Source organism: Lathamus discolor, chromosome 3 (assembly GCF_037157495.1).
Source record: "Lathamus discolor isolate bLatDis1 chromosome 3, bLatDis1.hap1, whole genome shotgun sequence".
Classification (NCBI taxonomy): domain Eukaryota; kingdom Metazoa; phylum Chordata; class Aves; order Psittaciformes; family Psittacidae; genus Lathamus; species Lathamus discolor.
The window spans coordinates 46,353,573-46,380,129 of NC_088886.1; the positions used below are offsets into that span (position 1 = coordinate 46,353,573).

General features: G+C 42.8%; 1 protein-coding gene across 3 annotated transcripts; it reads left to right on the forward strand.

Annotated features, from left to right (window-relative positions):
• Nucleotides 1-2,343: 2,343 nt before the first annotated feature.
• SERPINE2 (serpin family E member 2) lies at nt 2,344-26,086 on the forward strand. 3 transcript variants are annotated; one of them, XM_065675011.1, is made up of 10 exons: nt 2,344-2,437; nt 15,994-16,268; nt 17,466-17,585; nt 18,734-18,961; nt 20,016-20,213; nt 22,707-22,905; nt 23,051-23,151; nt 24,190-24,276; nt 24,818-24,901; nt 25,412-26,086. In XM_065675011.1, exons 2-10 carry the CDS (start codon nt 16,013-16,015, stop codon nt 25,447-25,449), a joined length of 1,311 nt encoding a protein of 436 aa, XP_065531083.1. In that variant the 5' UTR covers nt 2,344-2,437; nt 15,994-16,012; the 3' UTR covers nt 25,450-26,086. The 3 variants fall into 3 exon arrangements, with proteins under 3 accessions (XP_065531083.1, XP_065531081.1, XP_065531082.1); XM_065675009.1 differs by having other exon boundaries at nt 2,358-2,437; nt 17,469-17,585; XM_065675010.1 differs by lacking the exon at nt 17,466-17,585 and having other exon boundaries at nt 2,358-2,437.
• Nucleotides 26,087-26,557: the final 471 nt, after the last annotated feature.

Consider the following 26,557-nt stretch of genomic DNA (forward strand, 5'->3'; position numbering starts at 1 on the left):
GGGTCTGAGACCCTCATCTCAGAGAGGTTTGGGAAAAAGGCGCACTCTCCTTTTGGCAGCTGTCAGGTTGGGTTGGCCAATCTCATGCAGCCTCAAACCAAACTCCCCTTGACTTTTTTTACCTGATGCTTGTATTTCTGCAAATGAGTCCTTTGCTGATGCTAAGTGCTTAACATGTGTTAAGCGTTCTGACTTCATACGTTCTGAAGTGTGACTAGTTGACTGTTTTAATAGCCAAAAATTTGACTGCTTAAACCATTTGCTAACAAGAAGAAACAGTGATTTCTTGCCTGGGCGAGAGGTGGTGGCCCACAGCTAGAAACTGAAGCAGCCATGGGCTACATGGCAACAAGAAAGGTGAGGAACAGCACTGCCTTCTGGCTGCAACTCTTCAGCTTGTTTCACTGAATTAAAACTGTGTAGTTCAAACTGAGTGTAATCAATACTGAGACCATTTTATGGTAATTTGTTTGGAAGGTAGCTTCACTTATCTCTGCCCTGTTTCTGCTGAAGACAGACTACAAAGTTTGCATCTGCAAACTTTTCAGATCCAACATGAGGGCATTTGGGAGGCTTGGCTGTTGGCTTAGGTCTTCAGCATTGCAAACTAGAGCCAGGATTCTAACCCCAAGATCTGTGTGCAGCTGACTGCCTCTTCTGCCTCCTCTCCATAAGCTAGATTGTACCAAAGGCTCCTAAAACCACTCAGTAAAATTATTCCGTGTGGTTTTCATAGTGTTAAGCAGTTGGGCAGGAGCTCTGGCGTGGTTTGCATAGCTTTCTGTCTTAATCCATGAGAGAAAATGGATACTCAAGGGTTGTCCCTGCTAATATTAAAAGCCATGCAAAAGGTGGGAGTTTTGTTGTTAATTTGTCTCATTCTCAACTCAGAAATGGATCTGTGTTTGTAGGAACGGTGATATGAGGCATTTAGGTTAGGGGAAAAGGAGACAATTTTAAACTAAAACAGCAAAATTGAGCTAGTTAGTAAATGGCTAGTAGACAGCCTGAGAAACATCCACCCCAGCTGGCACTGCCCATGAAGACACCACTCCTCGACAGCCCAGCCTGCTGGTGCCAGCACCTGGTCTCAGCCAACTTCCCCTTGCCCTGGCTGAGGCTGAGCTCTCTGCCTCCACACACTGCCGTGCTGTGCCACCTCCCTCATCCTGCCTGCCAGCATCCTGATTTTGCCCGGGCACAGGGAGTCTCCATAGAGAGCCCACCTCAATGGACACAAGGCTCTCCACCTTAAAAACCAAAGCAGCCGCCACCACTGCTCCTCCAGCTCTTGCCAGGAGATGGGTTGGGGCTTTTTATCCAGAACACTCCAAACTCCTGAGGGGAGAAACGTGGTTTGTTGTGTACTTGTCCTGTTCCTTCAAAGCTGGACTGTGCCACGCATGAGAAATTTTTTGGAAGCCAGGAAAGGATGACTTAGCAAAGCAGTGTTGTCCTCTGCCGGACCAACACACTGCTTGCTTCTCTGGGCTTGTCAGCAGCACCGTTTTGGTACGAACAGTGGAAATTCCCTCTCGCGCTTCGTCAGCTGAGGAGTCGGGGGCTGTCAGTCAGTGTTAACATTCACATGTGTTTTCCCAGGATTACATTTCTGTCCTGTCACGCTGCCGTGACTGTGCCCATGCTGTTACACTGGAGTGGCAGCTTGCCTCCCTCGCAGCCTCCCTTACACAGTTTGTGAAGAGTAAAGCCCCAGCATCATATGAGGGATCAAGGTCCTAGGCCACTGGCGCGTTCCCTCACCCTTGTTGCTAGAGGACACGGGTGCAGCAGTCCCAGCCATGGGGAACATGCAAGGTGGTGAGAGGAGGTGTGCCTTCAGCCAGAATCCTTCAATCTCGCACCACACCACTGCCAGGTGTTGGGGGCCTTAGTGATCCATCCCCTCACTATCCCTGCTCCAGCGGCGGTGCTGCCAGGCTGAGGCTTCCCCTGTGCACACACGTCTGCCTCCTCCTCCCCGTCTCCCCTCCCTGCGCCCCAGAAGAGGGGTGAGAGCAGCCGGTGTGGCTCTGGAGGCACGCTGGGGGGACTGGGGCAGGGGCACAGGCGAGGTGGCAGGCCGGGGGCTGCGGGCCGCAGCCCGCCGTGCCCTCACGATGGGCCCTACAGTGCCACAGGCTGCATGGGGTGCGCCGCGCCGCCCGCTCGCAGCCTGGCAGCCCGCGGGCAGGCCGGGCCAGGGCTTCCCGCCGCGGCTCTCCCCGCCTCCCCGCTCGGCTGCGGCGGCCGCGGGCAGCTCTGCCCCGAGGCGGGCCGCCGCGGGGCTCGGCGGAGGGGCGGGCGGGCGGGCGGGGCGGGGCGGGCCGCGGGCCCTATAAACGCCGGGCGCCGCCGCGCTCCGGCCGAGCGGCGCGGTGCAGTGCAGCGGGGCCGCGGCGGGACCGGGACCAGGCGCAGGCTGTGGGGCACGGAGGTGAGTCAGGGCCGGCCGGCCCCTGGGCAGTGCTGCGGAGGGCGGGCCGGAGGGCCCGGAGCAGGCGTCCGGCGCCCGGTGAAGGAGGGGCATCGGGCGTTGCGCGGGGCAGGGGGCACGCAGCAAAGTTTCCCTGTTGACGCCCGAGAGGCTGCTGGCCGTTAATGGTCGATCCGGCCGCGTTGTCCCGGGTGCCCGCGGGCTCTTCAGGGCGCTTCGGCTGTTACCTGCTCCCACAAGTTTCCCAGCGCCGGGTGCGTGGCGCTGTGGCGTGAGCGGGCGCCGCTGGCGTGGGGAGCCGCTGCTTTTCCCTGCTGTTTCGGAAGCAAGGAGGCTTTTTCCCCCCCCCCAAGAGGAGAGTTTCTAGGCTGGTAGCCTTGCGCTTTGCCAGGGCCGGCCCGGCTCCGGGCGGGAGCGCCTGCGCCCCTCTGCCGTGGGCTCCATGCGGTGAGCCCGGCGCTGCATCCCTGCGCCAGCGTGGGAGCCCGCTCCCCAGCCACGGATGCGAGAGGTGGCACTTCCCGAGCATCGGCTTCATCGTAAAAGCTTGAAAACTGGAAGTTGCTCATTTCGCTAGTGTCTCCCGTCCTCTGTGAGGGAGAGCTTGCTTCCCGTGTACTTAAAAAGCCACCAACAATTCCTAATTCAGCTGGTAACCGAGATTTCCTTTGCATATCTAGTGATGGAGAAATACAAGTGTTCACCTCCATTGCAGTTCAGGGAGGAAAGGGTGTATATATTCTATTACTGAAAGAGGATTCGGATAATGTGGTGACATGAAATTGTGTGTTGAGGCAGAGAGCTGGTTAGCTGAAACTCTTTATCTTGGCTCTCTTTCGAATAATGCGGTAGTATGCTTCATGTAATGAGTTCTGGAAGGACTGGGAAATGCAAAGTATCTCACTTCAGGAGAGAGTCTTTTGTCTTCTGGTTACAATGGTGCTCAGTACCTTGGCTTAATGTTGTGCAACACAGGAGGATCTTCACAGAGAAATAAGTCCTTTGGAAATACCATTGTGCTAGCAAATAGCTGTTAAGATGTCAGATTTCCCTTCAAATTTGGGCATATCTGCTGCAGCATTAGAGGCCTCAGTGTGATTTACTTCTCTCCCCCTTCCTCGTGCCTGCAGAATATTCCGAAGCGTGGTTTGGCTTTGTGGTTTTAATTGCATTCTTGGGCAACTTCCGGAAAGAGAAACCCGGTAGACTGATTTTTTTTTCTTTCTTTCTTTTTTTTTTTTAACTGCACTGAAAAATGACCTCTCCTTTCACTTTCTCTTATGTGAGTATTTAGTAACATCTTACCCCCTGCTCTCCACAGGAATTCATTAGAAATGTGGTTTTGTAGGGACTATCCACAAAACACATGTAGCTGTAAGCTGCCGTCATGTAGCTTTGGAAAAGGGAAGAAGCTGCAGAAATCCATGAGCAAAGTGAAAAGCAGCTGTGTGCCTGAGGAGCAATCGGATGAGTCCTTAAAGCATGAGGTGAAGACCAACACAAATGAAAAGGCAGAATGATTAAGTAGACTGAATAAAATATGTATAAGATGTGCTAGCTTGGAATCTTAGCATTTTATGAGGTGTGATTATACCTGTGAGAATAGCAGCTGTTTGGCACAGCAGTGAACTTTGAGTAATGAATGCTAGTCCACAGCTTCCTTACAATTATGGACAAGTTGTATGTCAGACAGTCTGTCAGCAGACTTCGTTAGATCTTTTAAGATGCCGAAAAGCTGCTTGTGCAGACATTACCCTTGCATCTGCTACCTAGACATCAGGATGTTATAAAACCTCTGCTTTGGATGATGATGTGGCCATCACTGTAGACAACTGTCTATATATAGCTCTATGTACCTCATGTGGGAGGTGATATACACTCATGTTCGTACAAAAAAGAAAATGAAGCAATCTGCAATGGGATTTTGTCTCAAGGTGTATACACGAGTGTTGAAGCTTCTGTTTGGTGTTGTCATTGACAACCAAGAGAATAGCATGTCTTAGTGGCATGCAGAGACTTTTAGTGTGGGTCTCTAAGTTGCACAGCCAGAAATGTGTTCCAGTTCTAAAGCTTTGTAACAGCATACTGTTAGGCAGGAAAGTGTCAAGCAGTGAGCCCAGTTAGCCTGCAGTTGGCATTTTTAGACTAGATTGAAGACTGTGTGTATGCATATAAATATATAAAAATAACCACCTCACCTTATTGTTAGGAATTAAAATGTATAAATTATGTGCATCTACAGTAAGGGAACACTTTGTTCAAAGGGAGCTCTGGCTAGAGACTGGTGGTGGGCTCAGTATCTACCTGGCTCATGCAGCTATTTGAGGCTTTTGATTCTTGCTAGGCAACTGCAGTGTTCATACTTGAAAAAGCTGAAGTTTTTTCTTGGAAGCTTAGAGTTACGGTTTTCTGGACTACTTGGATTGCTTAATCACAAGCATGCATGAGAGAGCATGATTTTGTAATATTAACTGGGGGAAAATCCAGTGTAATCATCAAAGCACTTCCAGTTAGTTGGTCTGTTAACTGGATTCTACTGTTCTTTAAGGTCAAAGGTTTTATACATGGGAAGACAAGGAAAAGATGGATTAATCATCACTAATCATGAAGTGTTGCTGGGTGCAGTCATCTCTGTGTGCCTCCGGGCATCTTCCCAATTTCCTGTGACATAATTTAGAAATCATGATTTACAGCAAAGTACTAGCCTGTAAAAAGTACCATGTAATTCAGTGCACCTATACTAACCATAAACAACTCTTGAATAAGCCAAGTGAGGTAAAGAATTTCCTCTTTTTAGCTTTGGAGAGCAGGTAGCCAATCACCTACATGTGAATTTAGAGATTAAGAGTGTAAATTAAAGAACTATGAAAACATAAAAAGATGCATTATTTTATTTTTTTATATAGCTTGTGTGTGAGAATGAGAGCTAAATATGTGCAACCATGAGTATGTTCAGGTGTGTCTCCTCTGTGATGGTTAAAATGATGCGGTTGGAGGAGATGAGAAAGAGACGCAAATAAAGGTGGTAGCATCCTACAGCTGTAGCTACACAAATGTTAAGGCTGGCATGTTATGGAAAAAAGCTTTCCAGTGCCCTGCTTTTGCCTGCCTTGTCCTTGGTACTAGAATAGAGTTCATTATTCAACTACATGAATACTTCTGCAAACACAGATCTGTTGTTGTGTCAAACAACTGCTGAAGTTGGAGGCAGTGATCATGGACAGGAAGAGGAAGGGAAAATTCAGTGGTAACGCTAGGATGAGCCATACTTGAGTTGTTTGTCGTGGCCTTGAACACTTGAGTGCTAACTGAAATGCATTATTTATCCTTTAGTACCTCTTCTTAAGTAGTGCCTGTGGAAACACACACAAGACACAGAGTCTTGGCAGCTGCTATATCTTGCCTGTGGTCTGGTGTTCACCTGTAACAGCCAGACAGATGCTTCTGCTTATATTTCCAGGCTAAAATGGGGAGATGTCTGGTGCTGAGGTCTGTTAAATATGCTGCAAAGCAGTTTAAGTATGAAAGTGTATTCATCTGTGGATTGATTTTTCCCATGGTGGGAATCTGAATCTTCCTGACCATACTTGGCAATGTGATGTAAACCATCTATTTCAGGAAGCCTCCTGTTCTCTTCCTGGGCTTTAGAAACAGTGACCTGAAGTTCTTTTTAGTATCTTGGAGTATGACAGCAATTATGGAAGGCATCAAGACTGATTACCAGCAAGTTCTGAACTGAAGAGCCCTGCTCAAGGCTGTGTATATGTAGTGGCCTCAGCATGCAGGTAAAAACTGTTTGCTTGTGAAAAATGTTAGTTGTCAACAGACCATAACCTACAGTTGTTATTACAGAATTGTAAGGGTTGGAAGGGACCTCTGAAGATCATCTAATCCAACCCCCTGCCAAGGTAGAGTCACTTAGAGCAGGTTACACAGGAGCATGTCCAGGTGGGTTTTGGATGTCTCCAGACAGGGAGTCTCTGGCATTGGCTCAGATAGGTTGCAGGTAAAAAAACAAGAGGAGAACTGAACATACATCTAGCTTTTTCTCTTTCATTCTGTTATCTTCTTACTTTACACCCTTAAGCGATATGAGAAATCTTATTTAGAGGTTGGTGGGTTTGGTAGCTGTATGTCTCCATTATGCTATATATCTTCCTCCTCCATAAGGAGTAGTTCATGTAGCTTTCTCAGCAGTGAAGGAAGCTTGAGTCCTCCAGCTGCTCTGGCAACTCAGCTTAAGAGGCTGCTTTCCAAGCTAATTGCTTACTTCCTCTGCTGAGGTTCATCTGCATTACAGAAAGTGATGGACTGTGCAGCAGCTTCTCATCTGTTGCAGCCTGCAAACTTTCAATCTGAACTGAATCAGATGGCCTAATATATCAGGTCATGACCTGCTCTTCCAGGATTCTTGTGCACAGTTCATACTCAGTTGTCCCTTTTTTCTATGGAAATTTAGGTCTTGCCTTTTCAGAAACTTGTAGTAAAACCAGTGGGATTAATTGGAAATGAGCTCAGATTAATGAAAAGTGCATGTTTTCTTAAATACAGGTCTTCTAAAGAGCTGCTAATTCTCTTATTAACTGGATAATATAAGTCTTCTTACAAATGATTGAGAAGGTATCTGAGTATCCAGTTAGGTTTCCCAGCACAATGCTTAGTTCCTGTGGTTATTGTGGTTCCTGGATCCTTAAAAGAATCTGTGATTTCTCATGATTTTGGGGTTGGCTGGTTCTGCTTCTAAAGCTGGGGGTAGGGGGAAGATGAATATACGTAAATGTCTATATGCTGTAAAGAAAAATGTAAATATCCCTATCCTTTTGGGTTATTTTTGGGCTAGTTCTGAAATGGTTGAGAAAAAGCCACTAGAAAACTAGTATCTAATGGTTCTGTGAACTTAAGTCTGTTATGGTGATGCTGTTCTGGAGACAGAAAATCCATATGCTTTTTTCATCTTAAATGTTAATAACTTTAATCCTTGGCTACATTGCGCTTCAAGAGTTACATTTGTTATATAGATTAGAATAGCATTTCTAGACTCACAGATAGGAAGCGGTTGATTATTAATGTTGTACAGTATGATTAATAAATGAAAGGCTAGTCACCTATCACTCTGCAGATCTCCAACCGCAAGTGAAGTAGATGGGAGAGATCAAGAACATTGCTCTAACCAAGTATTTTGTCAGGTGGTAGTATTCCTTAGATACTTGTAAGTTAACTAACTTACATAGCTTGTAAGTTTCAGGTCTTGGATCAGTGAGTTTGAGTAACTACAAATTCTTACTATGGTCAGAGAACATGGGATTTATTCCAGTATAATTCTATGGAGGAAAGAGTGCATCAAATACAACTGGGTAACTTTATAGAACCGCCAACACTGTTATTACAAAAGCCCTACCTTTTGTAGGAGGAAGAATAAGTAAAACTTAATAATTTCAGGTGGAGTTTCTTAAAGGCCACTTGGAAGACTGAGAGCCTGCAGTTTGGCATCCCTAACCAAAGCATGCATGTGGCTGGTGCATCCTGCCATCCCTTAGTTTCCCAGGAGTATAAAAATATTATTGCTACATAGACATCCCTGTTTTCAGTTGTGCTGTAAGCACAGACTGAACCATACAGTGTGGAATGATGGGATCAGAGCTTCATAGGGTGTTTTTAATAGGAAATACAAGTACCTCTTTTGTAGACTAAACTAAACCTAAAAGGTGTAGAATCTGAAGGCAGTCATCTGTCTTCCACTCTACAGCAAGTTGCATGCCTTGTCAAAGCTCTGTTGAACATTTCGCTATTAGTTTGAGGAATCTCCTGTGTTTTACAGCTTCAGTTACTTTTTTGCATAATTTTTTTTCTTTGCGTGGTGGTTCTCCATGTCAGAGTGTTTCAGATATTAATTTCGTAACCCTTCTGAAGAAGGATGTATACTTGGAAGTTCACAACATTCAGTCTGCTTCAAGCACAGCTCTGCATGCAGTCTCAAAGTGGCCATGAAACCATCTCCGCTAGGCTTTTTCTACTCTTTCAGCCTTCTGTGTGCAGGAGATGGGGCATGTGTTGCCGGCCTGCAGACTAAAATGTACCTGGGGAGGGAAGTAGCAAATTGCAGTTTGCTTTGCAGGGGTGTAGAGGTGCGAGTCTGGTTATCAGGAAAGTTCTTCAACATGTAGAAATGAATAAGGTTACTGGGTTTCCCTTTAATATCCTTTAAGGAAGGAAAGGTCAAATACTATAGCAGAAGTTGGGGTTGAGGTAAAGGTGGTGGTGGTGAGGTACCTGATAAAACACCAGCCATTGTTAGTCCAGCACCATGTGCTACTACTCTGTAAATGCGGCTCATTACCAAAGAGTTAATACCCTGTACCTTACTAATAAGAGCTGGCAATCCTGTAGGTTTGCCTTTGGCTCTTAATGAGCCTGTACTTGCATAGTGAGTATTGTACAGTAAATGTGGGAATTGTGGTTCCAGGAGGCTTTTCCACAAAATCTTGAAATAGGAGTCTGGTTTGTGGACCTGCTGTTATGTTTTAGGCAAATGCTTTAATTCTTGAACCATCATTCCCTCTACTGGGGTGAATCCAGAGCAAGAGGGTATAGCCTGACTGTCATGTTGTGAAACACTACTGTGTTGCATCTTTTGGGGAAACTGGTTCTGCAGCATTAGTCATGATGGGCTGACTGTCCCATGCTGTTTCTTCATTATGTTAAAGTAACTACATTGCATAAAGAACTTAAGATCAACAAAACCATTTCTTTATTAAAGGGACACCTGTAAATTAAAAACATAATTCTCTTTAATCTTCTGATACTGTAAGACTTGATAACAGATCTTAGAGAAGATTGTGGAAAATCTGCTTTAAATACAAGAGTAAATAACACATAGAAACTTTAACAATAGTTGTTGAGCTTACCATAATGAAAGAATACAACTAAAACTTGAAAATGGTAGTGGAACTATAAAGTTGCAGAATATTCTGTGCCCTCTGTGATACCAGCAAACTGTATTTGTTTCATGAAGCAGAGCTAAAGTTGTCTTTCTGTATAAATGAGAGATGGAATTAAAAGGAAAGGATATATAAGTACCTTATTGAAACTCATAGTTGTAGTATAGTTATAAGTAAGTGGTGAAATCAAAAGCTGTCTCTGGTCAATGTCAGAGGCCAGTTTTGTTTCATGAAGTGGACTGCAATGAACCACCATCTAATATTGCAGAAGATATGTGAGAGAATTGGTCTGGCTTATGAACTGGAGACACTAGTTGTGAGGCTACAGAAAGCTTTAAATGGAGCTTGTCTGTCTCTCCTTCATGCTAAATGGAAACTCCCATGAAGCTGTGGTCAGGACTCTTCATAAAGAAGCCCTAAACTCGATTGGCTCGTGTGGGAGCTGCACTTGGATAAAGAGATGGTTCCTATTGGGGCCAGCCAGTTTTTGAAGCTGATGCTCTGCTGGGAAATTCCCCCTTGGCAAGGGAGGCTGGTTGGACACAGCTGAAAAGGAGGTGTTCCAGATGGAGACAGTCCATCTTGAAACAAACACAAATGCACTAATGAACTGAGAGAATTAGAAATAGCAGAGAGAATTAAAACGGAGAAGAAAGCACAGAACCAGTACCAAGCTTCTTGTGGTTGTGTGCAGCATTGGCTGTATTGCCTGAAGTCAGACCAATATCTTAAGATACAAAAGGTTTTTAAAATAACCTTCCAGCTTATCTCTGTGTGCAAGTTGTTTATCTCATGTTGACAGTAACTTGCTCCTCTTCTGAGCAATGTTAAGTACTGAGCTGTTTAAAAGCTAGCAATCATCCTTTCTTAGTAATGCTCTGCATGTACTAAACCTTCCAGGTATTGAGTAATAAGTCTGTTTTGTTGTGTTAGATACTTTAAATGTGACTTGACACGTTGATAAAATGTGGCTTTTATTGTATCTATGGGGATGTCTGGGTTTTTTTTCCTTACTTTAAAGTAGGAAGCACTGGAAAGAGTTGTTAGAAGGGAAGAGCCAACATTCAGGACATACCAGAAAACCTAGAGGAAGAAGAAACATCTCTTATTTCTGTTGTAGAAGAAACCACTTCTGAACTTTGTTGCATTCAGATCATGGATCCTGCTGATCTGAACCTGAAAGCATGTTCAGATGTAGCAGAGGCCCAAGCAGCATGGTAGGAAAGCTGAAGCTGGAGGCTTTAGGATATAAGAAGCTTAGACAGAAGGGGAGTTGTGAACACCTGTGATGGGAGAAGAGAAGCCTACCAAGAGGCTTGAGCATTTTAATATGCTGCCAAGTGTGCATCATCATCTGAAAAACAAGACCCAGCATGTGACCTTCCAATTGCAATCAGAGTGGTCTCAATGCTTTGGAGAAACAATTGCAGTGTGCTCAGCCAGCTCCATAAATGACTGCTAACAAGTTTGGTTGAGTATTTATTTATTCAGTCCTGCTGGAAAGAGTTAGTTAAATGCCTGAAGTGAAGCTGCTTTCTTTGAGCTCACATGTCAGTTGCAATAAGACTTTTAAATTAGTAGCACAGATGGCACTGACAAGGAAATATCAACATCTCAAACTTGGAGAAGTCCCCCATTGTTTGTTCCAGGACATGTTTCTCTGGGCACAAAAGCTGCCCAGTGCCTGCCATGTGGACTCAAGGGCTTCGAGTGTTTTGGGCTCAATACAGCAAGACCAGCAATGCTGCAGGACTCTTTTTTGGTTTTACTCTGTTTAGCTATGCTTGCTGCTGTTTTTGTTACACAAAAGTGAAGTCTGGTATCTAAACTTCCCTATGCTTCATATATCTTCAAAGAAACTGTTGAATACATCTTGCAGCCACAAGAATGTGCTTATACCTTATAGCTGTTGAAGTTGGGCTTCAAAATAAACATGTAGAGGTGTCTCATGGGGTACTTACAGTACTTAATGTAGTTGGTAAAAATAGTTAAAAATCTATGTACAGGTCACATTCTTTCTCAATTAACTCCAAAGTGTTCTTCAGGCTGTCTGGGACAGGTCTTTTCTCCAACTTGCACTTTAAATCTGGGTAATTTTTTTCAGGTCATGAGTTTTGACTCTGATCTTGAACCAAACTTCCTTCTCTAACCCTTGAGAAGGGGGCAGCAGCTTGGTCTGGCTCTCTTAAAATTGAGTCTTTCTTAAGCTAGTGCCTTCCTCTAAGAGAATCTCCCTGCTCAGCTGCTTTTTGTGCCTGGGGCTGAAGATGTAACTTCTCCCTGCTCCACCAAATGCCTTTCTAGACCTAGATCAAACCGTCTGTGTTAATGTAACTTTGCTTTTGTACCAAGCATTCTATAACTTCAGGCTGAAAGCATTGTGTCCTCTCTGACATAAACAGTTCCATGATAACTTCAGCCAAAAACTTGAACTATGCATCATGTGGGTGATGTGAATAGCTGAGCCTAGTGAGAATTGAGTACACTGCCTAGTATGTGTGAAGGTTGGTGTTTGCAACACTCGCTAGAGGCTGAGGTCATCCGGAGATTGGTAGCCTGAAGACATTTCATCATCTGTCATGGAACGACACAAAGCTACCAGTGTAAATAGGACACACTATGGTGTTTCCCTCCTACCTTCCCCAGAGCTCTGTACCTGACAGGACTCTTTCAGCTGCTTAAACTAGGCTCTGCAGCTAGGTATAGGTAGTAACTACTAATTTAGCATGGTGTTCAGGACTTGGAATGGTGCTGTTCAGTGAAGCAGGGGGAGTAATGGAGTTGTTTTATGCTTGCCATGGGCAAGGTATCCCTCATACAGCTGAGTGCATGACACATCTGTTTTGTTCAGAAACTTTAGGGTTAAGAACTGGATTTGCCTAAGAAATTGCATTTGGGGGTTTTGTCACTTATTATTCTCTAGCTGCATTTCTCTGGGTCAGTGACAGTGTTTCCATTGTCTATTTAGAAGTTTTAAGTTGTGAGATGTCCTTCCTGTAAGTTCACAATCTAAGTGGGCAGCCTACCTTGAAGAGGGATTTTTAGTCCATCAGCTTTCAAAAGCCCACACTTATGTAAATGAATTTGCCTATATACCTTCCTCCCTCTCAGTTAGCTTATAAAAATATAAAGGTCATCGGCAAAGAAGTGCCTAGCTTTTATTTTTGTTAGGCTTTCTGAAGCATTAGATTCAAATTTAACTATCTCTAAGTTTTTAGCTTCAGCATTATGAAAGCTTGTTGAAAGCTTGTTGGTATTCTGTGTAGCAGGTCAGCTGTTTTCCATCCTACACATCCTACATCCTTTTGGATTTTTTTTTATTCCTTGCACTGTACTTAAGCTGTTTCTTTCAGGATATGCAAATGCATGTCTTGTTACTGAACTGCATAGAGGTTGAATATACTGAAATCCATGCCGGAAGCATTAATAACATGAATGCCACTTCAGCTCAAAGATTAAATTAGCTCCTCAGTTAGCTGGTCAAGCTATCCAGTGGGCATAGCAGGGCCAAGAAGTGGCTGCTCTAACTAATGCTGAATAATGCTCTGAGCACAAGAAAAGATTAAAACTTTTTCACTTACTGAGTGGGCATCTGCTAGAGATAGTACTCCAAAATGAAGACCAGCCTTCCTGAGGGCATAGTAGGAGGGAGAGGTTGTGCCAGTGTGGAGACCTCTGAGGAAATCGGGTGCAGAAGGTAATAGTGTTGGCCTGAAACAAAAAAAGCAAACCCAAAACCCTGCAGCAGTGGCCTTGGGAGCAGAGTTGGGTGGTTTGGACAAGGCTTCACACATGTCATGGGGAAAATGCAAGGTTATTGGTAGCTGTCACCAGTGAAGTGCGAAGCTTGTGACTTGCAATATATTGTGGTAAAGGCAAAGAAGAGAAAAGTCTGACTTCAATTAGGCTTGGGCAAGTGCAGTACACAAATGACAATGAAAAAGTTTTATTTGGTTTCATACAAGTGTAACTCCTGTCCTTGCCCTCATAATATACTTCTAGCCATGTAATGTGTCAAAGGTAGATGCACTTGAAATAGTCCAGTCTCTTCTGGTTTGCTATCTGCACCAGGTGGAGCTGCCTCAATCAAAAGCAGGGTTTGCAAATCACAGCTCAAATTGTGTGCTCTGGGACTGCAGTTGCCTGTCATCATCTGTGGTCTCCATCGCTACATGGCACATGATGTATTGCACCAGTGTTAACTGTTTGGTTGCTTGTAGATACTGAGAATGTCTAGCAGTTGTGGGGTTGTGTTGGTTTTTTTTTTTTTTGTAGATTTATTTTTTTTTCCCCCCTAGGCTACTAAGTAAATGTAAAAGTCAAATTAATATTGGGATTAGTAAACTGTTTAAACTGGTCCTTGGGTCTCTGGGTAGGGAGAAGAGATGGCTGCCAAAGAAAGCCCTTAAACAGCTTTTCTTGGAGTGGCAAGCCATACGTGCCTCCTGCAAGAGAGCATTGCCATCAGAGTAGAGCTGGGGAATGAGGGGAGCCTTTCCACCTAAAGATTTGGGGTGGTTTGTGCTACTGTCAAAGAACGCTCCTTAAAGAATACTCTGCAACATTTTTACTAGAAATACAAGTTCACTTTCCCTGCCAGGCTACTGGTCCTCCCATGACTGCTTCCTGCTGTAGCCAATAGTGTGGGGTGCAGGGCAAATCTAGGAAGTGACTTGTATAACCTTCTTCAGGGTTGTACCCAAACATCACATGGTGTTTGGGTTTTCAATCCTGGAGGTCTCAGCTGCAGCCAGCCAAATCCAGCCAAGTTTTCAGACTGAGCTTGCGTAGTGCCAGCTGATGGCTGGTGTGGAGCTCCTTTGCAAGGAATTGTGAAGTGAGTTTAGTTACTCCAAAACTGCTTGGCAGATTAGCAGGTTGATGGGAAAGACTTAATTAGTGGGTGAGCTGTTAACCTGCCTTGTAGGGCAGCATTTTCACTTGCATAACTGAAATCAATCCAAGTTCTTCTGGTCACAGCAATACTAACACTTGGGTTGGGAGGAGAAAGATGTCTTGCCTCCTGTGTCACTTCATATTCAACACTTGATTTTTCTGTGCTGCAGTGGCAAATATTGCCGAAGCTGAGTCTATGCCCTGAAATGGTTGTAGAAGAAAGTGGAAGTGCTGTATTTGTTACTTCCAAGTGTTTTAGCACAGTGAAAGTACATGCTATTAAAAGACGGTTAAAGGAATCTGTACAAACACCAGCTGGTTTCTGGCGATGGGGTGCTGCAGCATGGCTTGAGCTCGTGGCGTAGGTAGGTTGTGCAGTGGCAGAGCTCCCTGGTGCCATACGCCCTTCTGTGGGAGTGGGAGCTTGATGTGAAGAACACCCAAGCCAAAACACCCTCCCTGCCCTGGTGCTGTGGCTGCCAGCTTGGAGCTGCAGGAGCCAGAAGAGCAAGTGTGCAGTACTGAGCAGAGGGTGCAAGGGGTGGAGGCTCCTATTTTTGGGCTTTGCATGTGGTCACACATGGTGTTTTAATCAGTTATACGCTTTCTGCAGCCTCACCTAGCCTTTGGTGAGCGGGAACTAGCTAGACCCTCAGCATGTTCGAGACTAATGGCTAACTGTGCTCTTGGAGCACGAGAGTCATCTTGGTGGGGAACAGACTTCTTGTTGGGCTGAAAATGGAAGTCGGGGCTCTAGAGCTGCAACTGTTTTGTCTTAAAACAAAAATGTTGTGATCAAACCTCTCAAAGGTGAGCAGGGTACCTAATTTGATGAAATAGATTATTGCATAACTATTCCTCCAGCTACCTGTTTGCTCTATCAGAAAGGGGATTGAATAAACTTCCATGAGGAGGAAATACAGCCTAATAGTAACAGTAATCAATGTTTAAGATTTGGGCTTGGTTCTCTCTAATCAGTTGCTGAGAGGTCCTGAACAAACTGCTGCTGCTTGTGCCTCCTTTCCTAGGAGGTCATGGGTGTAACGAAACTGCATTCTGTTAGGTGCTAATCTGCAGATGAAGGCTGGCCCATTTCAAATGTGAAATTCCTTCTGTACTTGTTAGCTGCTGAATTTTTTAAATGGAAAAGCACAGGCTAAAATCCAAACTTAACCTTGCATTTTAATATCCTAAAAAGTTTTCCTCTATATTCCTATCATGGAAAATGCTAGTTATGTAGCAAACTCTTATTGTTCTAGGTGGTGTAAATTCCCAAACAGAAGGTCTCTTTGCATATGTATACATGCTTCTCTTCACTGTAGAAAATGATCTGTAAAATGTACTGTGTATCACATTTGTGGATAAGGACCACAAGGCTGCTTAGCACTAATTTATCCTAAAGGGCAGCTAAAATAGAATGCTAAGACTCCATTTAACTGAAAGACAAAACTAATGGAACTTGTGTGTGGTCGAAGGTAGTACCACAGCTTGGCAGCTTTTGGCCTATTATATGGTCACTCAATGATATCTGGCTATTTTATGGTTATCTCCTGCTTCTGAAAACCCCTAGACCTAAAATACTGCTAGCAGTAAAACACAGGGGTGATTCCCAGAGCATGTGCAAGACTTGCTTGCTCTTCAGGTAAATAAGAATTTAAGCTGAAAATGAAAATACTGTGCTTGTGAAAGCTGATTTAACTTTCCCCTCCTGTTCTCTTGCAGGTACCCCCATCCAGAAATCATGAACTGGCACTTCCCACTTCTCTTTGCTCTTGGGACTTTAACATCTGTATGTTCCCAGTTCAGTTTTTATCCTCTGGAGGAACTTAGCTCTGATGTTGGAATCCAGGTCTTCAACCAGATAGTGAAAGCTAAGCCTCAGGACAATGTTGTTGTTTCTCCTCATGGCATTGCATCAGTCCTGGGGGTGTTGCAGCTGGGTGCTGATGGCAAGACAAAGAAGCAGCTGACAACTATGATGAGATACAGCGTAAATGGTCAGTGATTCCTAAGGTGGTTTTGGCTGTGGTTTGTCAGAGTCCTCATGCTCTTTTGAGGTGGCTTTGGAAGTGTGGTAGATAGCATCATGTACCAGTTAACTCTGTTTACCAAAGCACAAACTGGACATGCTTGAAGTTAACTGATGAGTATGGACATGTACATATACTTGAACTGGCTTATAAGCAGCTTTGTTAATGACTCCAGGGCTCTGCCTAGAATAGCCTTCATACTTGCTAAATTGATTTTTCCAGAACAGTGTGAATGGCAGTCCAGCGACAGAAGTATGCAGGAAGGCTTCAGTACCCCATTGCAGGCTGTACTAAACAGCCTTTAATGTGCTACTCATAAATAACAGGGCAAGAGAATACTTCCTGTCACCACATGGAAAGCAAGGCAAACTCTAACTATTCAATTAATAGTTTCACTCTGATGCTCTTCAGTTGTGTTCATTTGTGTTTCTGCTGTCAGTCTCCCTGAATCTGCAGCCCTTGTAGTGCCCTCTTCTTGCAACAGCTGTTTCTGCTTGTCTCTGTGCCTGGTACTGCATGCATCTGTGTTTATATTCATCTGCCAATGTCTGCCCCTTGAGAGGGTGTAGGCTGAAGGTTCTTGCTGCTTTACTTTGCATGCTGAGTATCTTGTGAGTGTTTGCCAGCAAGACTTAACATCTTAGTGCCAGCATGCTGCCTTACTTCCAGGAATAGAAAACCCTCCAAGAGGTAAGTGCACATTTAAGTCTTGAGCAGTATTGTCATATAACATGTTGTCCTGTCTTCATTTGCTTTGCTGTTTTGGTTCTGGTTTTAAAACACAGCAAAATGATTTCTCAGCTTAAGATCTAAATGCTGTAGATTGAAATCTCTTCACGGGATAATCAACTTTGGGAACATCTGAATGCTTGAAATAAAAACCTTGCAAAAATTCTGAAGCATTATATCAAGTAGTTTTATTTGGCCTGCAGGCTTCCCAGTCCTAGCTGTGAGATACAGAGGTTCTCAAACTCCTCAGAAGGTAGCCAGTACCTTATTACAGGAATTTGTTATTGGGATTGCTACCTATCTCTGCACAAATCTCCTTTGCTCTTTTTCATGATTGCCTTGCAGTCTTTTGGCAAGTACAGCAACTGCTTTTTTGGAAAGTTAGGAGTTGGAAAGTATTTAATTTATCTTTAGCTGTCTTTTAATGCGATTTAGCAGCTGGAAGCAAAGAGGAGAGCCAGCATCATGAGACCAACCAGCTCTCCCCAGACCACCAGCAAGTGCTCCGTGGACCACCTGTGGTCCACAGAATACAGTTTGAGAACCTCTGTTATGGTATGTTCTCCGAAAGAATTTACCCGTAATATTGGAGAGTGAACATGTAGAAATTCATACAAATGATACTGCTTAAGCATTCATAATACATGAAACAGCAAAGCCATCTGAGGCTTTTTCTTACATGCAGCTACTAGAATAACTCTGAACTAATTTATTCCCTTCATATCCCTAATATCAAGTTTGTCTACATAAGGAAGCAGTCTGGAAATGTTTCCCCCTAAACTGTTTTGGGAAGCAGAGGGAGCCCATTAATAACTGCTGTGAAAACAGCCACCCGAGAATCCTGTTCAATATTATGGCTGAACATGAATTTGCTTGCCTAGCAGTAGCTTGCCTGTGTAGACAAGCACTGATTCATAAGACATAACAGGGAGAACTGGGTATGGTGAACATAGCAGCTCTTCTGTGCTGCCATATGCATTCTCTTATGTACAGTGAAGGAGCTAGCAAACACTTGATGATACAAGCTGCTTTCAGCTCCTAAGTATCTTGACTGTAAGCACTGGAACCTACTGCTTTCCTTTTTCTTTAAAGGCAAGCTCCTATTAAGGGGTTGACTCCTGCTTGTAGTTGATTTAGGCCAGCACCTGGTCTTTAAGGAAACAAGGACCTGAACATTGCCATAGAAATCTTGACAGCTTCCTTTATTCTCCAATAAATGGGAAGGAAAGACGGTGAGAAAACAACTTTTGCTTTGCACTCCAAGGTTCAAGGACACCTGCAGGCTGGTGGCAGGTGAGGTCTTGACTTTCTCACTGTCGCAGAACTGGCAGGTAACCTGGGCTTAAATGATAAGAAATACACTTCGGAATAGTCTGCTTTGTGGAGGAGCATGGTTAGTAGCTCCACACTAAGACTTGAACCTCAATACTATCCCCAGCACTTTCTGTAGCATTTTGAGCAGACAGCTAGCTAGAAGGGCAGCAGGCATTGCAGTGAAGGTCATGTTTTTGCTGGGAAACAGTAGCCTTTCAGATGAGAGATCAGAAATGGGTGTTTGGAAGGCCTCTTAGAATGCCTGCTTTGGTATCCTTGTCTAGTCCAGTACTTGATGTCTGACTTTTCATGTCATTGATAGTTGCATATGCAGTAATTGTTTGTTCATCATCTTATTCTAAATTAAACTTGCTGTTCTTTCCAACTAGGCGTTGGTAAAGCGTTAAAGAAGATAAACAGGCTCATAGTCTCAAAAAAGAATAAAGACATTGTTACAATTGCTAATGCAGTGTTTGCAAAGAATGGCTTTAAAATGGAAGTGCCTTTTGTTACAAGGAACAAAGAGGTGTTTCAGTGCAGTGTCAACAGTGTGGACTTTGAGGACCCAAGTGCAGCATGTGATTCCATCAACCAGTGGGTGAAAAATGAAACAAGGGGTGAGTATTGGTGAGTGCTTTTTGTGCATGGCAGGGTGGTATTTGAGACCTATCAGATTTGGATGAAAATACTGGGAAAGAGAGGGGCGATAGGAAAAGCTCTGCCTTGCAGCTGAAAACTATGCTGGTATTAGTGTGATGTTCTAGAGCTCGTGGGCCAAGAATCTGCAGTCTTACAGCCCCAGCAGGTGTACCTGTCTGGTGGACTTAAGGCATGTGTATAGCCTGTGTGTATGTCCATCCGCCTGTGGGATCAGGGAGCTTCTACTGTTCTCTGCCATTATATGACTATTGAGAAATCCAAGCTCAGTTATCTCAGAGCTATGCATTCTCAAACATAAAAGACTCTTTCCATTTGACTCAGTAAATCAGACTGTTGGAAAGCTGTAGAGCAGTTCACCTTTTGTTCTTACTGCCCTAAACTCTTGCAAGGTATGACCATGTTCTTGGGAATCGTGTTTAGTGGAGGGTCTTTAATCCTGCCTTGACAAATCTCCTCATGGTTCATGCCTCTTGGCATCTAGTTGTTAAGCTGACATGTGCTAAAGGCAGAAATCATGTATTGCAACATATTCATAGTCTAGGCAAACTACATGCTTGGTGTATCTTGGTTAAAACCAGTGCCTCCTGGATGCAAGGAATGTGTTAACATTGGATGTGGTATTTGTGAAATACAGCTGTCAAATTCTTTCTTAACCATGTCAACCAGTTTTGCATAGCAATGTTGCTAGCAGTATGTGAATGGGAAAGTGCTTCAGCTGAAAGTGGTACCACTGTAACATAGTTTTAGATCTGTTCACATGCTTGAAAGGGTAAGGCTCTGTTAGTCATAATGTCAGTCTATCAATTAGCAAGATATGTTGGCTAATTATCCCAAAGGTTTACTTTATGACAAAGAATACTGTTGGCTTTATGACCTCAGGTGTATTTCCCCATGAAGAGCTGGCAGACTCACAGATCAAGAGGCCTAAAGTAATATGTGCTTCAGGTTCTTAATGAACAGTTGGCCAGTGTTATGACAGCAAATACTCAAGCTTCCTTCACTTCTTTATAGGTATGATCGATCAGGTTGTAGCTCCAGATGATATTGATGGCGGTTTGACCAGACTGGTTCTGGTAAATGCTGTGTATTTCAAAGGCTTATGGAAATCACGATTTCGACCTGAAAATACAAAGAAACGTCCATTTTATGGAGCTGATGGGAAGACCTACCAAGTTCCTATGCTGTCCCAACTATCTATCTTCCGCTGTGGTGAGCTCAGTAACTACCACTGTTCATAAAATTTGCTTTTATTTCCTTGAAACTGAAACTAGAGTTTGCTGTACATGTGGTGTTTAATAGTATTTGCTTAATCGAGCTTATGTAGGAGGCTTTGGGTTACAGAAGTATCTCATGCAGCTGAGGTATGGATGAGCTTGCTGTGCAAGGTATTTAACAGTTGCTTAAGGTTCAATACTCTGTCAAAGTGCTTACCTTATCCTGTTTCCTTTAGAAAGGAAAACTTGAAGTACCCAAACCAAGAACTTTGCGTGTTACTCAAGCTTTGCAGTAAGGAGAAATCTTTATTTTTGTAAGAACTGAGAATGCAGGAAAACTGCCAACAAAACCAGAACCCTGAAGTTTATCTGGTGCTGGGCTGTGTATGATAGAATAGAATCAATCTGTCTTGCATAGAATCAATCTATATTTTACTGTATAATAAAGAAATGGGGCTTGCATAGTCCCCAGTCCTGTGAGACCCAGAGGAGCAGAGGGTTAGTATGTTGGCTATATCTCAAGGTGTGAGGCTGCTCCTCAAATTCAAATTGAGTCACAAGTGAAAAGAAGTTCAGCAGGTTCAGCCAGACTTTCATCAGAGACTCTCAGAGCTGACATAGGCAGCTTTGTGACTGGCAGTGTACTTCAGAGCATCAGTGTTGCAGCCCTATGGGGATTTTATCAGTCAAAGTGAGATTGAAGCTCTGATTAAAAACTTCTGGTTTGTCCTTCCAAGAAGAGAGCAGTGCTGCCTGGAACTCGCTTCTATGTATGTTCAATACAATCTGAGAAACAGGCCTGAGAATACAGTTTACTAAAACTCAAAAAACCAAGACCCACTGTGCTTGTAAATGTCTAGTTTTATTGTCAGTAGTGATCAACTAATACTAGTATTTGTGTTAAACAGCTGTAACTTTGTCCCAGATCCATGTATTTAGAGCAGGTGTGATGTAATACTTTCAGATAACTGCTGAAAGTGTGAGTTGGGTGAGGTAGGGAAGTATATTCTACTTACCTCTGGAGTTTGAAAGAAGTTTGTAACTAAAGATGAGCTTTAACAAGGCTATCTTAAAGGCTTTTGTTTCTGATGCTGGTGGAAAAAATACCTTATGTTGGTTTATGTTAAGCTAGAAAATCTATTTAAGCAAGAAAGGTACAAGAGAAATACCCAATCAAAAATGAGCCCTAACTTGGCAATATCTCTGGATATCTGAATGTGGGGCTTCTGTCTTCTCTATGCTTGCAAAGGGATCTTTAAAAGTTTAAATTTCTTAAGCATCTTAAATTCTATCAGTTGACTGTGAAGATGAACCCCCCTTCTGTTTTGATATGCCTCAATAGTCATGATAGTAGCACATAGCAGACAAGGAAAGTGGTACCTCACTGTTGGACAGTTTACCTTTTGTCACTGTCCTGTAGATGACTTAGCCACTGTTTCAATCTGTAGGCCTCAGTCTGAAAGCCACTGTCAGGCCCTCAGGAAATGATCAGACTGCCAAGCTTGACACAATTCCTGCAAAATAAGTGCAGTATTGTCAGTTTTCTAGCAATATGAGCTCAGTCAAGGCAGGTTACATGGCCCTGGCAACAAGATTAAATTTCTAATGAAGATGTCAATTTTCAGCTTGGGCTGACAAGTGCAGACTTAGATGAAGAAATGGGAAAGATAATAAGATCTTATTGCTATCCAAAAACTTTCCCAGAAACCTGTATGTAGTTAAACTGACAAGTTATCACTTGAAACTCCTATAAAAAAACTTCTGCTTCCCAGTCACATGCCAGAAATTTCACTGTAACCAAAGGGAACTTGGAAGAAGAGGGCTGCTCAAAAACAGTCTTACTGGCACTTGCTGTAACTCAGAGGCACTGCTACCTCACTCTTTCTCATCTAATTGGCCTCCTGCACTACCTCAAAGTGGCTGCTCTCCACTACCTTGAAGGACTTAAAGCTGCTTCCTAAAGAGATCCTTATTAAGTAAGAATATGAAGTAAATGCAACAGACTACTTCAAACAGGAGCTCCTCCAATAACTCCTGGAGGAAAAAAGAGCTTGTCTACAAGTTCTTTAGTTCGGAAGCATAGTCTGCTGGTTTTTATTGCCTTTTGTTTCTCAGTGCTCAGTTGGTTCTGGTACAGCTAAAATCCAACTGATTCACAGACCTGCGTATATCTAACATGACTGGCTTGACACTTTGGGCTGATGGGGTTTGTCTGGGAAACAGTAACCAGGACACCTATCAAACTCAAGTGAGTATTTGCTTCATGGTGTCATGCTAGTTTGACAAAAAAAAACAGGATCTGTACAGAGCCCATGACCCCTTTTGAAGGGCTGTCTAGCAGGAGAGCAGGCAGTCATTGACTTTTTAGTCAGTTTTAAGATGTGGGCAAAACTTTCCAACAGACTCTTAAAGCAGTAGGTGTCTAAAGGTAAAACAGAGATTTAAGTCTGGAAGAATTATGGCTCATTAGCTTTCCTTAATTTTTCAGGCACTACAAGTACTCCGAATGAGCTATGGTACAACATCATTGAACTGCCGTATCATGGTGAAATGATAAGCATGTTGATTGCCTTGCCTACTGAAAGTACAACGCCACTCTCTGCTATCATTCCCCACATCAGCACCAAAACAATAGGAAGCTGGATGACAACCATGGTAGCAAAAAGAGTGCAGGTTATTTTACCTAAGTAAGTACTAATATGATCAATTTCTTCTTCATTAAGTGTTTTGGGGGTCATTTATACATGTATCTCTTCTGGTACAGGAGAAACAGTTTTTAAGACAGCTTTCTTACATAATACTGATGCATTCTTTTTCGCTTGTTCCAACTAGATTTACAGCAGTAGCAGAAACAGACTTAAAGGACCCTCTGAAAGCACTTGGTATTACAGATATGTTTGACCAGTCAAAGGCAAACTTTGCAAAAATAACAAGTAAGTTTGGGTTGGTTGGTTGTTGGGTTTTTTTTAGGGTGGTGGTGGGTGGGTTTCCTGCTTTGTTTGATGGGGCTTTTTATTCATGGTGGTCCTTATTTATAGTTTCTGGAACTGAGTAAGGGTCTCTTTTAACAGTGCAGTTGTCTGGTTTGGATAAATGTTATCAGGACATTGGAGCAAGTTCTGTTTTGTAGCCAGCCAAGCATGGCTGCTTGCTCCTATTGAATGCTGCAATGGCTCTTTTCCCCTCTAAATCCTGAAATGATTTACAACAGTAAATCATGTTGGTCACCTTCTTAAGATTTGGTATTACAACCTGAGGGTCTCAAGCACTGTCTAAAGTCTGTGGCAGGACTTCTAAGAATACCATACCTTAGACTGTAACAAATATTTCAGCTGCAATATTTAGCTTTTCCCTGAAGTTCAATGACGTGAGCTGTAGGAAAGCCCAGGGACTACATTTCTGGTTTAAGACACTGGACCAACCTAGAGCTGTAAACGAGGTGTAGACATTTTTGAACTCATGGCTCTTAAAATGTCATTTTATTTCTGTTCTCTGCTCCTGTTAAACTCCCAATTCAGCTTCTATAGAGAGATCTAGCAGAAAAGCCTGCTTTGTGCTGGTGTAATTTGAAAATAAAATCCTGTGTTTCACTGAAAACAAGATGTCTAAGTGCTTTTTTTTTCTGGTCCTGACACAGAGATAAATGGGAGTGTAACTTAAATTCAGACAGCATATTTTTTTCAGTCACTTGCCTAATTAAAACTAAAAATGCAAGTGAACACTTGTAACTTAAACCATGATCTAAGAAAACCCAGTAAATGAGTTAGCTTATTCCTTATTATTTGTAATTACTTAGTGACTGTATCCAAAGATATTACCAGTAGTGTTCTTTATTGCAACTTTGGGATTTCAGCAGGATTGTAGCAGCTTTTATTATTCTGAGCTATGCCAGCATAGCTACTAGCTAGAAGTTACTTCAGCACTCTTGCAGTTAGTTTTACTGAAGATGCTGTTCTCCTTGGGATTTTCAGGAGCAGAAGGTCTTCATGTATCTAATGTTCTGCAAAAGACGAAAATTGAAGTTAGTGAAGATGGAACCAAAGCTTCTGCAGCAACAAGTAAGCATCTGTATTGTTAGTTGTCAGACTCAAGGAAAACTGTATACGGCTATAGCACTAAGCAAGATAGCCCACTTTGAGACCACTGCAGGAATGTGCTTTGTCATCAGATCAGTTGATGTATGTTATGCAATTTCTCAGGAAAATCCCAATTTGCTAGTATTGTTCAGACCACTGGTATCCTCTAAGACATACAAACAGGCTTACTTCTAGAGAAGTATCTCCTAATAGCTAATGCTTTGGCCACCAGTGTAATGTTCTGGTAATCCAGATGTTCAAGAGGACCAAGCTACTACATACTTTGGGTGACAACCCAAGACTTTCAGCTTCTGTGGGTCTTGCAAAGTGTCTTTTTAGAATGGTTCCTGAAAGAATAACATGTGACCTGTGGTGGTTTAAATGTCCACATTGGTAGGTTTTAAGCATTTATCTTTACCTGTACAAGCTTATAGTATGCACTAGGAAACTTCAATTTGGTAGAGTATATAATGTGTTATGGTACTTTGCTTTGTCTAACTTTAAACCTTATCTTCCTTTCAAGCTGCAATTTTAATAGCCAGGTCATCCCCTCCCTGGTTCATAGTAGACAGGCCGTTTGTATTTTTCATCCGGCATAATCCTACAGGTAAGCAGCATTTGTATGTATTTTTTTTGCTTAGAAGTTGAATATCAGCATGCAATAGAGACAAAAGAAGTCTGAAGCTATTGAATTACTATTGCTTTAAAAAGTCCTACAAGTATATTTTTATACCTTTAATATTAGATTATTGAGAATACAACTCAGAGTTGTCCCAGTTAGTTTGAATAACCCATCTACTTCTTACAGTGATATTTGGATGGTATATGTGTGAGTTAGTAGGGAACAAGATGCAGCTGCCAGCACCAGGGGAAGAGCAGGCTCCTGGCAGCAATCCTCATCCCAAGGTTCCACAGAGCATCAACAGAGCTGTGTCTCTAGAAATACAAGCTGGTCACTTATCCAAACATGTGCTTCCCTGGGCTTGCAGACTTGAGGGAGGCTAGACAAGACTGTGACAAGATGGCTTAGCTGTGCTCTGTAGGCTTTATGCTTTCATGGAAAAGTTTAACTGTGTCTACAGACTATGGTAATCCTTGTTTTCATTTCATCCCTCAGGTACAATCTTGTTTATGGGACAAATAAACAAACCCTGAATGTGGAGAAGACTTTCTTCAAGAAGTAAACATTCATGTGACACACCCGTGTTCTGTTAAATATTTTGTACACTACTCTTTGACTTCACTCAAGAGCTAGTTTTAACCACTGACTAGGTTTTGAAATGGGAGTCGACGTAGTTGTGGCTTTGTGGGGGAAAATACAGGTGGAAAACTACAGTATCTCTTCAAAATGTCTAAAAGATTCTCTAAACTACTGAATGGTTACCTATGCTAACAAGCTTTTGAGCTTTTTCTGTATCTACTAAGAATTTTATGTATGGCTTTTGTGAGAGGATTTTAACAAAGAATGATAAACATTTCTATTAATGTTGGTTTCTTCTTGTGTGTGGAAAAGGTCTAATTTTGTAGATACTGCCTATCAAGATTACTTTTGGTTCTTGAGTGTCTTGGTACTGGATATTCTTGGTAGAAATAGATTAAAAGTTCTAGCGATTTTTATATAGTGCATGTATCACTGAGAGTTTTAAAACTAATGTGGTGTTCAGTACACATCGCATTGTCCTGTTTTATTGTAATGTAAACTTGTCATTGCTAGTATACACTTTCTATTGGATTTAAATTTTATATTTGTTTTTGTACAAAGGAAAAATAAAACTGCATTATGAACTGCCAATGTTGTGGATCATGCTTGTGCTGCTGGGTATTTGGGTCCAGAGCCCTGTGAAGTATTTGTTTGAGACTTCCTTCTAAAGAAGGTGAAAGAAGGGTGGGTTTGAGACTCTGGGTGGCGGGGGTTGGGGGGGAGCTTGATTATTTTGTGGTTTTTTTGCTGCCTGGTGCTTATTGACTTCAGCAGAAAAGGTATTCTGCTGCTGGTGTATTATCCATAGATGCAGTATCTGAAGAGTAAGCCTTACTTGCTATGCCAAAGTTACTGCTAAAACTTCAGTGCGAGTACATCTCAATATGCCTTTGGGGTGTTTCTTCCTGCTTGCTGTATGTAAGTTGCATGCACATTTGCGTGTCCTCAGCCCCTTATAGGACTCTCCTGAGTACAAAACCCTTCAAAAGATAAGCAGTAAATCTCTTGTCTTATCACAGATGATTCTCTGTTTGCAAGCATGTTGTATTGCTCCTGTGGCAG

Coding starts and splice junctions, on each gene's coding strand:
- SERPINE2 (XM_065675011.1), top strand. CDS start 16,013: ATGAACTGGCACTTCCCACTTCTCTTTGCTCTTGGGACTTTAACATCT. Junction 18,962..20,015: donor GGTGAAAAATGAAACAAGGG/GTGAGTATTGGT, acceptor ACTTCTTTATAG/GTATGATCGATCAGGTTGTA. Junction 24,277..24,817: donor CAAAGCTTCTGCAGCAACAA/GTAAGCATCTGT, acceptor CTTCCTTTCAAG/CTGCAATTTTAATAGCCAGG.